The sequence below is a fragment of the Cavia porcellus genome, unplaced genomic scaffold (genome assembly GCF_034190915.1).
Source record: "Cavia porcellus strain 051 isolate PalLab524CR breed Dunkin Hartley unplaced genomic scaffold, mCavPor4.1 scaffold_14, whole genome shotgun sequence".
In the NCBI taxonomy this organism is placed as follows: Eukaryota; Metazoa; Chordata; class Mammalia; order Rodentia; family Caviidae; genus Cavia; species Cavia porcellus.
In genome coordinates, this window is record NW_026947497.1 from 35571976 (window position 1) to 35585428 (window position 13453).

At 35.8% G+C, this 13453-nt stretch overlaps 1 protein-coding gene across 4 annotated transcripts in view; it reads left to right on the forward strand.

The window, feature by feature from the left end:
- The window catches only part of Prmt9 (protein arginine methyltransferase 9), a 32132-nt gene extending 18705 nt beyond the window's left edge, over positions 1–13427 (forward strand). For all 4 annotated transcript variants that reach the window (XM_003476829.5, XM_063260804.1, XM_023560368.2 and 1 more), the window contains 4 exons: positions 74–782; positions 7156–7309; positions 9091–9213; positions 9502–13427. In XM_003476829.5, the coding sequence (XP_003476877.1) occupies positions 74–782; positions 7156–7309; positions 9091–9213; positions 9502–9717 (1202 nt within the window). In that variant the 3' untranslated portion in view covers positions 9718–13427. The remainder of the gene's footprint in view (positions 1–73; positions 783–7155; positions 7310–9090; positions 9214–9501) is intronic.
- The last annotated feature ends 26 nt before the right edge of the window (positions 13428–13453 follow it).

The following is a 13453-nucleotide window of genomic DNA, read 5'->3' on the forward strand; positions in this document are numbered from 1 at the left end:
ATGGAAGTTTTTGTCTGATCCTCAGGTTTATTACACTATATTAATCAATTACTTTTTTTCCTTACTAATGAAGATTATAGGGTAAAGCCTGGGGACCATGTAACAATGGAAGTATCTTGTCAAGATTGTTACCTAAGAATCCAGAGTATCAATGTTTTGGATTTGGACCATGAAATGGAAGTTTCAAAAAGTTGTGCCAAGGATAAAGACTTACTATCTTTAGGAAATGAGGCTGAACTCTGTAGTGCCCTGGCTAACCTTCAGACCAGTAAATCAGATGGGGTGGAGCAGATGTGTGTGTTGGAATCTACAGAAATTGCTTTACTTAACAACATCCTGTATCATGAAAGCTTTAAAATGGCAATGAGAAAAGTGTTGTCTTCATTGACCCCAGAGAAATTGTGTCAGAGCACGGATACTCACTGTGAGGATAATGAAATGAGCTCTGAAACGTCTCTGAAACAGAGAAGCCCCGAACCTTTCTATGTGTTGGATGTGTCTGAAGGCTTCTCTATTCTGCCTGTAATTGCTGGCACACTTGGGCAGGTGAAGCCTTATAGTTCTGTGGAGAAAGACCAACACCGGATGGCTCTGGACCTCATTGCTGAAGCCAGTCACTTTCCTAAAGACACCCTTGAGTTTTGGCTGAGACATGTGGAGGATGAATCTGCTGTCTTGCAAAGGCCTAAGTCAGACAAATTGTGGAGCATAATTATATTGGATGTCGTTGAGCCTTCTGGGCTCATTCAGCAGGAAATAATGGAAAAAGCTGCAATATCCAGGTAAATGACAAAATACACATTTTGGACTTTTTGAGTTCAAATGTGAAATTCCTTTAGCTCTTTAAGAGTATAACCATAAAAAATCAGTTAAGATTCTTGTGTATTCCTCAAGCATTGCTTTTCAGGAATTGTGACTTTTTCTTTTGTGCGTATGTTACTACTGAACTTTTTGTCCTTGTAGGGCTCTGCACTGTAGGTGTGAAGAAGTTAGCCTGCTTTCTAGTTTAAATATCCTGTATAGAATAGGAAATTAGGTTTAGATTTATAAAAACAGATATGGCAATAGTTCTGGATAAGAAAAAAATGAAATTGCATCTTAATGATGTAAGATGGCATATCAGAATGCTGCTTAGGAATAAACTTAGTTCTCTTGAATTTTAAAATCATGCTCCCCCTACCCTACATCTCTTCCTAAAGGTATTTGGTATAGGTTGCTTGTTGAAAACTAGGCCCTAATATTTAATACTGAATTTAGCTAAGTTTCAAATCAAAATTTAGCTATGCTGCTCAGATCGACAAAGAAGGCAATGTGTATGTATATATAAATATACATTAAAAATAAATACATGTATATATGGGGGACATAGCTTTTCCACAAACTAGGAAAGGTTGTGTTCTTTGATAGACTGATTCTTCAGACATATCTATCAGAGTAGTCTTTGCCAAACTAATGTCTCATTCATTTACTAGGTATAACTGAAAAATATGGTGAGTGCTTGAAAATTTTTATTATAGTTTAGATACACATGCTCATCTGACTTAATTTTAAAGGTTGCAAGAGTTTTCATACTTTCGTGTGGATTTACCAGTCATTTGTATTTTTTTATTTGCTTTATCACTTTCATTTCCCCAATACATACACTATTTTATTTTTGTGAATAGGTTGTAGGTATAATACCCTTTTAGTACTACTTTAGGGTATTTTTTAAGAACAAAAAATTTGCATACAGAACTGTAGTAAATGATCAGAATCAGGCAATTAACATTGATAAGATACAGTTCACAACACATTTAGATTTTCTCAGTTGATCATCCGGTGCTGTACTTTATAAATCTTTTTTTTCCCCCTGTCTAGACTCAAAGGCAGGGTCATGTTGCATTCAGGCATTTGATTTCTCTAGTCTGTTAGTGTAGAGCAGTTCTTCACCCATTGTCTTCTCTGTCGTCTCTCTTACCTCTTTTCTTTCTCCTCTTTCCACACCAGAGCTAGAAATTGGAGTCACCATTAAGTTTCTTCCTTATTTAAAAATGTATAAAAATTTAGAATTTAACTAGTATTTTAGATTACTAAGCAACACTTTACTTGGGGTTTTGGCAGTATATTAATCAAGTTTAATTTCATTTATTCTACAATTCTGCTTTCAGTATTACCAGATTACATCAAAATTGCACAATTTACTCTTGTTTTCAATATCAGGCTTTTAGCTCAAATCCTTAATTTTATACAGAATCCTATGTTCAGTGGTATTTAGTAATTTCCTAAAGTTTGGAATGAATATCTGAAAATAAGAGGCCTGAATAACAAATATGTTCACTTGTGTCTTACGGTAGCAGTTTTTTTGCACTGAGTTTTCTTGTGCACACCAGGACTAGTGCTTAGCCAAATAAGAGTGCACAATAATTACAGAGATAGGGATTCTGTGCTATGACTTGTACTTATTGTTTTAAGGAATAAGCTGTAAATGAAGACAGTTCCACATTGATATAGAATTTCTCTGATACGTGATTTCTCCCTTTTGCTTAAGTTATACTTGGTCAGTCCACTGTCTAAAGTTTGCTGTTATAGATGAAATAAGTACAAATTCTCTTCAGTGATGAGCACTGAAGGTTCTGCCATACTGATTACAGAGATAAAAGTGTTTTCAGTGGTCTGTGTTTAGAACATGAACCTATAGCTAGTGAATCTCATGTGTTTATTACTTTTGTAGCATTAATCTCTGATGCTGAGGTTAAAACTTTTGCTGACGGCTTTCCCACACAGAACATTGCTTGTGTTTTAATTTTTTGCAGGAAAGCTTACTGTTTGCAGTGTAAAACTTTTTTGTTTCTTTTGTTAAGTTTATTTCTAAATATTACTTTTATTGCTATTGTGAATAAAATTGTCTTTTATTTTCTTTTTCAAACTTTTTTTTTTGTGTTTTTGAAGACAGGGTTTCACTGTGCAGTTCAGGATAGCCTTGAACTCAGTTTGTAGTGCAGGCTGGCCTGGAACTCACAGTGATTCTCCTGCCTTACCTGCTGAGTGCTAGGATTAAGGTGTGTCCCACTACACAGACTTTTTTTGATGATTTACACAGTATGTGATTTTTGTGAGTTGATTTGGTACTGTGCCATTTTACTGAATTTGTTTGGTTTTTAAACTAAATTAAACACTGTTTCAGCCAGGAAACTTCCCCAGGTGCCTCCTCAGATGTCTCTAGAGTAACAGTAGCAAAACAAATTTCTTTCCTTCATCCTAAGTTAGTACATACTTATATTGATAAGTATGTAGACTTATGAATATGTAGACTTAACTTTGATCATAGAGCTAGAAGTATGCATACTCTCACTTAAGTCTTGTGTTACTGTCTTCAACTTTTTACAGTAGGGAGACCTCATGAAGGATCAAAAGGGCTGAAGCTGGTGTTGGGAAGAATAGTTTATATTTGGGATAGAAATAAAAGGAATCTGGCTGTTTGGACTGTAATAATATGACAAGGAAAAATGGGTCATTTAGTGAACTTAAGTGCTTATAGTTGTAGTTTGCAGTCATTCCTAGTTTATTCTTTTCACTCATACAAGATTTTAAAATGCAGCGCTAGAAAGCCTGGGAAACTTAAAAAAATACTTAAATTTGTGTGTGTGTTGGATGACAAGGAAGTGGCAGAATTTTTGTCATTTAGAGTTAGACTTTTAAATTGGGACACACTTCTGACACCAGATCTGCAGTACACCAAGTAGTTAGTTTTAATTCTAGCACTTCTACCTGCTTTTAGTTTCAGATCCCAGAGATTGAAGACGCAGGTCTACAAGCCTCCCTTCAACTTCTGACGCCAGACACAAGTGGTAGTTTATCACCTATACTTCTGATTGATTTGCTATCTATAAATTGGAGGCCTTCCTCAGTTTATAAACTCGTTTGTATTTAATTTGCTGGAACAACTCAGGGACTTCAGGAAATTACTTTGTTTAGATCAACCTCTATTATAAAGGCTATGACAAAGGAAGATATACATAAGGCAAGACATGGGGAGAGGGTCAGAGCTTCTGTGGCCTCTTTGGGTACACTGTCCTCAAGGAACCTCCACATGTTCAGCCACACAGCAGCTTTCTGAACTCTGTGCTGGGTTTTTTATGGGGTTTCGGTTGTAGGTGTGATACGGTACATCAGTGGCTTTGGTGATTAATTCTTAGCCTTTCATGCTTCTCTGTGGAAGTAGTGGTGAGGGAAAAATCCTAAGCTGTTAATCTAAAGTTGGGTCGTTTGGGCAGGCAGCACTCACCCTGAGGTAGCTAGAAGCCATCTCAGCATATAAAGGGTTGTTTTATTGTCTGGGAGACAGAGCTTTAGGACTTCTGTGCCAGGAAACAGGATGAAGACCAGATAAACCACAACCAGATAACCACAGATGTGGTCCACAAGCACAGAAAATGTTTAAATTAAAAAATAACTTATCAGTGAAAGATACACTGTGGTGAGTTCCCCCAGAAAATATTCCCTCTCATATCAAACCATGTATGCCATGATTCTCACCACCTTCGGAGGCAGTTTGGAAGTCCTCTTTCATGTGTCTGTAGCTAATGCTGTCATGTCCTGAACTGACTCAGAATGTTTTATCTTTCCTGATCAGTTTGACTTTTGAGAAAGAGCCAGGAACTGCACAGGGCCAGCTCTAGGTCCCATGAAGTAGATGGATGAGGACACACCTTAATGATTTTACTACTGATGGTATTTGGCAGCTGCATTCACCATAGTTTTGATCACAGTTCCTAAGGATATGAAAAAAGACTTCTGAAGCTTCTTTAGAAAGTGGCAAGGATGATGGGAATGTGTTGGAAGTGAGGGAGAATACTTTGAAGGGATTAAGGGCAATTTTTTTCACTGTAATTTTAAAAATTTGAGTATTTTAATGACTCTTTATGTTCTTATAGATCATAGTATCATTTGCTCTGTATGTCTTTTATTTGGGTATTCCTGAGTTGCCTTTTTAAAATTTTTTTTTGGTAGTACTGGGAATTAAACTTGGGACCTTGTACATGCTAGGCAAGCACTCTACCAATGAGCTACATCCCCAGTTGTCTTTTATCAGTAAATCTTAAATGCTTTTCTCAGTTGTGAGCTGTATTAATCAGTTTTCTATCACTGGCAAGATACCTGAGAAAAGTAACTTACAGCAAGAAAGATTGATTTTGGCACATGGTTTCACAGGTTTCACTCCACTACTTTTAAGCCTGTGGCAAGGAGGAAACATGGCAGAAAGGCATGGTGAGGAAAGCTGCTGACCTTGTGCAAGCAAGAAGCAGAAAACGTGGGAGAGCAGAGAATTGGGGGTGGGGGGACAAGATATAGTGCTCAAAGGAATGCCTCCGTGACTTACTCTGTTCAGCTGGGGCCTCAGCTCCTAAGTTTCATCACCTCCCAATAATGCCATTAAATATCCACTGATGGAAGTTAGGGCACTTAGGACTCAACCACCTACCTTTGAATATTACTGCCCTGAGAATCAGACCTTTAACATGTAAGCCTTTTTGGGGAACTTTTACAATTTAAGCATGATTCATTCTTGCAAATTATTGAACCTAATTAAGAAGTTGTGGGAATACTCCATTTATAGATTGTTGGCCAGAAGTCCTGGAAATTCAGGATTTAGGATAGGCATCTCTGATAGAAGGCCTTTGTGTAGGACTGAGGCCTTAACTTGGGGAGTTTGACGCTAATTCCAGGTGCCCACTACTGGGAAAAAAACACCCATGCTTGGTGTCAGAAGTGTTACAAGTCTGACCCTCAGACTGCCTAAATGACTTGCATGGTTTTTCTCTCCCTGTCATTCACCCGTAGATTTCATGGCTAAGAAGGCTTCATCGCTAGAAGGCTGGCTGGTATGAACCTGTGTGATTTTTTTGAAACAGTTTCAGATATCCTGTCCCTTTATCCTTGATACTTTGTATGTTTATTTCCTAAGAACAAGACAGGCTGTACTCATTTATAGAATCACCGAGCCATTATCACAATCAGAAAATCTACATGGATGCAGTATTTCAGTTTGTCACAGTGCCTTCCATACCTTTTTTGTTCCTGGTCCAAAGTCAAACCCAAGATCATATATTGCATTTAGTTTTCATGTCTCTAGTTTCTTTTATTGACAGTGCTTCAGTTTTTCATTACATGAACTGTTTTGAAGAGTGTAGAGCTTTTAGTCTATAGGATGTTCTTCATATTTTCTTATAAGGTCCACAAATTTCATCACCATTTGAAGTCACATAGTGTTGCTTTATACCATTATTGTTAATGCTAGTTAGAACTCTTGTTTTAAGTTTTCCACACTTCACTGGAGTTTTCATAATAATTTACTATTATCTCCTTTATCATTTATTGTCATTTATGGGGTGATATGTTTTAAGATTATGTAAATATCCTTTTCTTAATCAAATTTCCACCTGCAGTAGGTTGAGTATCTTTATCTGAAATACTTGGGACCAGAAGTAGTTAGATGTTTTTTAAAATTTTGGAATATTCACATTTATATGATACCTTGGGGATTGATTGTACCAATTCTGCACATGAGATTCATTCATACTTTATATATATCTTATACACAATATGAAGGTAATTGTATACAGTATTTTCAATGTGCTTGCAATTTGAATACAACCTGTTAATGAGGTCAGGTATAGAATTTTCCAAATATAGCATTCTGTATACACTCAGAAAATTTAGAGCATTTCAGATTTTGGATTTCTGGATAGGAACAGTTGTAGTTTTTTCTCCATTAATGGCTCTCGGCTGCCTTGAGGGATGTAGTCCAATCTAGCTGATTGGTTATTTTTCTCTTTCACAGATCAGCAATTACTTTTTCTTTTTGACTTGTTGAAAAATTTCAGTAGTCTACATTCTGAACTACAAACCAAGAATCATACAAATTCCATTAGTGTGCTTAATTCATGATTCTAGGAAATCAAACAGCTTTAAAAAATATGTATCTTTTTTGGTGGGAGTGTGTTCTAGGGATTGAACTTTAGGGTCTCTGCACTGAGCTACATCCCTAGGCTTTTTTTTGACAGGTTCTTGCTGGACTTGATCTTGTTCATGATCCTCCTGTCTCAGTCTCCCAAAGGGTAGAGATTATAGGTCTGTGCTATCATGTCTGGTAAAAAAATGTTTATCCTTCTTTAGGTGTTTACTGCAACCTGGAGGGAAGATCTTTCCTCAGTATGTGCTGATGTTTGGGATGCTTGTGGAATCACAGACACTGGTGGAAGAGAATGCTGTTCAAGGAACAGAATGTACTCTTGGGTTGAATATAGCACCTTTTATCAACCAGTTCCAGGTGAGTCTTAAGAAGTTCTATCTGGATGCTATTATCTACCATATTTCTCTTTTTGGTTTTAATCACAATGTGTAGCTGGATTAGAATGGCAGTCAGTTTCTAAGAGCAAAAGAACTTAAGGGTAAAAATCAACCTGAGGGTCATGTTCAGTTTGTAGATATTCCTCTGAGTCACTTATAAATGTGAAATAGGGCACTAGGTTTTTGTCATGTGAAAAAGGTTTCTCCTTGATTAAAAAAGAAGCATCCTGATTTGTGTTCCAACTTGAACTATACTTTGAGACTTCAGGTTGGCCCCTGATAGGTGTGACACCCAAAATCCAGGGTCCAGCAGTGATGGTAACCTTTTAGAGCCTTCAGTGATACAAACAGTCCATTATGGCACATGAGCTGTATGTTCACCACCACTGGTCTAGTCCAACTATAGGGAGCAAGAATGTAGCTGCCTAGGAAAAGGGAGCTCTGGGTAGAGAAGTTAGTTTCAGTTTAGGGATCAAGGAGGGTGAAACTTGTTATACAGGGTGAAACTCATTTGTACTTTGCTGCTGTACAGTTCTGTGAGTTTACAGTTGAAGTGGTAAAAAGCCCATGGAAGCAGTTTGGGGATGGAGACAGGGAAAGCAGGTAGGACAGTACCATAGAGGTTAAAGTAAAATCTTGGTAAGTGGGCTATTGAGTACAGCGTTACTATCTAAAACTTACTAAGGCCTATTGGTGATAAGATAATAAGATCTTGAATGTGTAAGATCTTTTCAACAATACCAGTCAAATACAAATCATGTGTGGAACTACTTTTTAAAGGGCTAAGGTTTTAGAGTTCATCTTAGTGTTTTCAGGGGCTTAGTAAAGAAAATACATTTATCAGAAGAGACAGAAGTTTAAATTATTTCTTTGTATGGCCCTAAAATATTGCCATCTTTGCCATATTCTCTCTTGATCCTGACATTAGTTCTTTGATTCTGCTAGCATCTGTATCTTGATTCAGTGAAGCTCCCATTTCATATCTTCTTTTTCCTAGGTGCTTATATTCTGTGATTTATATATTTTCATATAGCTTTTCATATACTTTAAATGTAAATGTCACTTCACTGTTTCTGTTAGTCTTGGAAGACCCAAATGTGGTTAAATCTATCACTTTGTGTTCTCTGTATCAGCACGCTGTAGTTGGTCCCTACTTCCATTCCATGTAGTGGTCTCATTCCATTCTTGACCACTTACTCATCAAGAGGGACTCTATAATCTTTCCTGGTTAGTGAATTTATTTAAGTAGCCAGGATGAGAATCTCTGTCTTGTAGAAATAAACTTTTCCAAATGAGAGCCACATATCTGTCAAACAGTATTGTTTCATCCTGGTTTTTTCTTTTTTAATTTTTAATTTTTTTTTTTTCCCGGTACCAGGGATCGAACTCATGACCTTGCTCTTGCCAGGCAGGTGTTTATGTTGCTGAGCTAAATCCCTGGCCCTATTTCTTGGTTTACAACCAAATTCTAGGTTTAAATTTTTTGGAGCCATTTGGCATTACTAGTTTATTCTGCTTTCATCCTAGTGTACGACATACAGTTGAAATCATAGCAAAGTACCAGCCCTGCTTATTAAACCTTGGTTTTTCTTCCTGCAGAAACAAATAAGGAAAGCCATATGCTTTAGGCCAATGTGGGACTATAAGTGATGCAATAGCTGTAAAAAGCATTGTTATACTGAGCCAAATACAAATCAGAAATATGATGATCCTTGACTACAAAACAATGTGTAAAAGTGAGAAATTTTACACTTTTTCTAGGTGCCTATACGTGTATTTTTGGACCTGTCCTCATTGTCCTGTATACCTTTAAGCAAGCCAGTGGAACTCTTAAGACTAGATTTAATGACTCCATATTTGAACACGTCCAACAGAGAAGTAAAGGTATAACACATGCAAAATGATTGTGCTTATTCACAATGATTATCTTAAACTTGTTGTAACTATATATTCCTTTAGCCATTTTCTTTGAAGGTTCAAAAATTTTTTTCTGAATAATATATAAGAATGGGTTTGAGTCAATATTTATGAATAAGTTTGGTTAATGTTTGAATTAGGTAACTAAATATTTTTTAAAATTTTTACTTAAAATTAACTACACAGAGAAAGATGACGTACTTATGCAAGTCTGTTTACCCTAATGAAATTTTCATAATTTCTCAATTTTCACAGGTACACATTTGTAAATCTGGCCAAGTGACTGCTATTCCGTTTTGGTACCACATGTACCTTGATGATGAGATTCGGTTGGACACATCAAGTGAAGCCTCCCACTGGAAACAAGCTGCAGTTGTCTTAGCGAACCCTATCCGGGTTGAAGTGGGTGAGGAACTTACTCTTAGTGTTCAGCATCACAAGAGCAATGTCAGCATCACCGTCAAACAGTGAAGAACCACTATCTACTAAAAACATCATTTAGAGCATCAAGTACCATTCTTGTTTGAAGTTTTGGGCTTGTAATTATAGATGTATAAAATCTTAATTCTTTAAAATGATCAAATATTTTTCAAATGTGACATTAAGAAAGGATATTCAAAAGATTCTAAGTTAAAGAGTAGCATTATTTTTGTATTACTGCTGCAAACTTGCTTTCTGGGAAAGAATACATCATTGGTTTTTTTTAAATTAGGAAACTATTTTTCTTTATAGAGATTTTAAACATCAACCCCATGGTTGTGTCAAGTAAAGCAATAATTTAATGTTTTAGGCATCTTGACTCATCATTGGGAAACACTTAATAGTAGGCCTCCACAAAAGACTAAGCATTACTGTAAATCCCAACCCTACTTCTTTTAAATACTAAGAGAATACTTAAAGATTGAAAGTTAGGAAACAAATACATCATTAGGAGGCATTTTTTTCCCTGATCTGTTTCAGTAAATAAAAATTAGAAAGCTGACAAAATTTAAACATTAATTCTAAACCAGTATTATTGTTTTGATTTGGATGCACAGTAAGAAAGAAATCCCACTTTAATAAGTAGACTTTTGAAAGAGGGAAATGAGATTTTCAAACCTTTTATATGCTGTTTTGTCTATTCTTACTGTCAGTATTACTACACTACTCAGCTTGATTTATTTTTTGTGTGGTTTTTTTTTCTTTTTTTGGTACCTGGAATTGAACTCAGGACCTAGCATTTGACATATAGGTGCTATGCCACTGATCCATATTCTTGGTCCCCAGCTTTTTTTTAAAATAAATTTAATTGTTTAAGATGTACAACATGTGTTATAATACACATGTAAATAAAAAGATTGTGATAATGAAGTTAACATCTATCATAATATATACATTTTTAAAATTTTTTGTGGCAAAAACAGCTAGCATTTAGCGTAACTCTCACAGTATTTTATTACCTGTTATCCTTTGTCTTACTTTTCTCGTTGCTGAGACAAAATACCCAACATCCAAAGTTAAAAGAGGAAGGTTTATTTAGCTTGTAGATGTTTCAGTTCAGTTTGCTGGCTCCAAGGAAGGGTGGCATGGCAGAAAGGCTTTGTAGAGGAGAAACATTTCATGGCAGGCAAGAGGCAGCAACGACAATCAATGACCCTCTTTCTGTTCCTTATATATTCAGGCTTCCCACCATTCGGATGGATACCACTCATACCCTGATCCTAGCATCACATCCTTAATCCCAGCATCACACAACCTAGATCAGCCACCTCTGAAAGTCCCCTGTATGACTGCATGAGGCTTTGTGGGAATACCATAACATCCTGGTTTTATACACTGATCTTTAGCCTACATACCTGCTTTGTATTTCTGATGTATAACACTACATTTCCTACTCATTGCCAGTAACTTTTCTCGGCCAGTGTTTTGTTTTCTATCTTTGTATATTTCAATTTCCCAATGACAAGACTGCATTCTCTTTTAAAGAATGAATGTTTTATTATATATATATATATATATATATATATATATATATATACTGTAGTTTTTGAATATATTTATCCATGGATGGATGCCTAGGTTTTTCCATACCTTACCTGTGTTAAATAGTGATACATGCATATGAAGTGCAGGTACCTTTATAATGTGGTGATTTCATCTCCTTTGAGTGTAAGTCCATTTTTATATTTAGAAAGCTTTGTAGTTTTCATAATGACCACTAGTTCCATCAGCAGTGTATAGGAGTTCCCTTTTCTCAACACCTTTTGCAGCACTGTCTTTCAGCTTTTTATAATAGCTATCCCAACAGGTGAAGGAGGTAGTATCTCCTAGTAGTTTTGATTTGCATTTTTTTGATGATTAATGATACTGAACATATTTTCATATACTTGTTCATTTCATGCCTTTTGCCATTTTTAACAAAATTGTTTTTCTATTAAGTTGTATGAATCCTTTATTAGTTTTATATATTAACTTATTATATTGCTTGCAAATATTTTCTCCCAACTTGTAGATTGCTGTGTACACCATTTTAGCATGAGGTATGGTTTCCCTCAGTGTCTGTAAGGGATTGGTTCCAGACCTTCCCTTGTAAATGAAAATCTGTGGATTACTATTTGTATAATCCAAATTACCTTTAGTTAAAACATCTAACATTGTGTAAATAGTTACACTCTGTTATGTAGGCAATGATGAAAAACTAAATGTTCAGTACAAGATGCTTTCCCCCAGCCCCACATATATTCCTGGTCTAGAGTTGGCTGAATATTTACGTGGAATGATGAATGAAGCTTACTTTAGTACCATTTATTTCTGTTTCTGTGGCTGAACTTCTGTATAGTATCTTAGAAAACCATCGCTAAGGCCAGTGTCCAGGCCCTTCACTTCTGTGTTCTTGTCTGGGAGTTTGTTTCTGCTCTTTTAATTTAGGGCTTTTTTATACTGAGTTGACTTTTTTTTTTTTTTTTTTGGTGTACAAGAGTCCAGTTTTATCTCTTTTACATGTGGAAATCTCTTTTTTATACTGAGTTGACTTTTTTTTTTTGGTGTACAAGAGTCCAGTTTCATCTCTTTTACATGTGGAAATCTGGTGTTCCAGCAGAATCTTTCTTTTTTTTTTTAATTACTGGTAACAATTTCATTAAAGGTAGGAAAAGATACAGGCTCGGCAGAGTGAGTTTAGGCCAAGTAAAAGTAGGAAAAGGAGAATGCCATGTAGCATTGAGGCTGGGCCATCATGCAGCAGAGAACACAGTGGCCTCTTGGCATAACTGTTTTGAAAAGACTGTCTTTCCTGGGTCTTCTTGGTGTCTGTGTCAAACATTATTTGACCATTCGTGTTTGGTTTTATTTCTGGACTTTTGCCACTGGTCCTTGTGTTTTTATGACATACCATAGTATTTTGACTACTATGGCTTTGTAATATAATTTCAGTTTTTGAGCTGATGTCTGACTTTGTGACCCAGGTTGATCTTGAATGCTTGGGCTCACCTGATCTTCCCACCTGTCTTCTAAGTGAGCTGGGTCTGCAAACTTGTGGGCCACACACTTAGTTCATAATATACTTTTAAACAAGGAGATGTGATTGTTCCTGTTTTTGTCTTAGAATTGTCTTGAGTAGGTGAATTGTAGGATTTTTTTTTTCTTTCTATGAAGAATGCCAATTTAGACTTAGCAGAGACTGCACTGAATTTGTATTCTTCCAATTCACAGACACAGGGTATCCTTCCATTTGTCTTTTCTTTGTCTTCAATTTCAGCAGTTTTAGTTTTTCAGTGTTCATGAATGTCTTACAGTTTTAACTACCATCTCAATTAAATTTATTCCTAAGTAGTTCATGATGCCACCATATGGGATTATTTTCTTTTTCTTTCAGTTAGGTTGTAATTTGTGTATGAACCATGCTACTGAAATTTATATCTTGCAACTTTACTGAATTCATTTATTGTTGTTACACTTTTCTGTGGGATCTGAGTTTTTAAAAATACATATTACCCAGCTTTACTTTCTGTAGAAATGTTTATAATACTGGACAAAATAAATTCTGTACCTTAATTACTATGATCACATATATACATATATGAAATGCATGTAGGTGTGCACAAATATATAAAGCAAAAGTTTTGAGAAACACCTCATCCTTGCCATTTGCAACATACTATGTCATTTTCTTTTTTATAATAAAATATAAAAATGATTCTAAAGGTTGTGATTACCAATTTAGAAAATC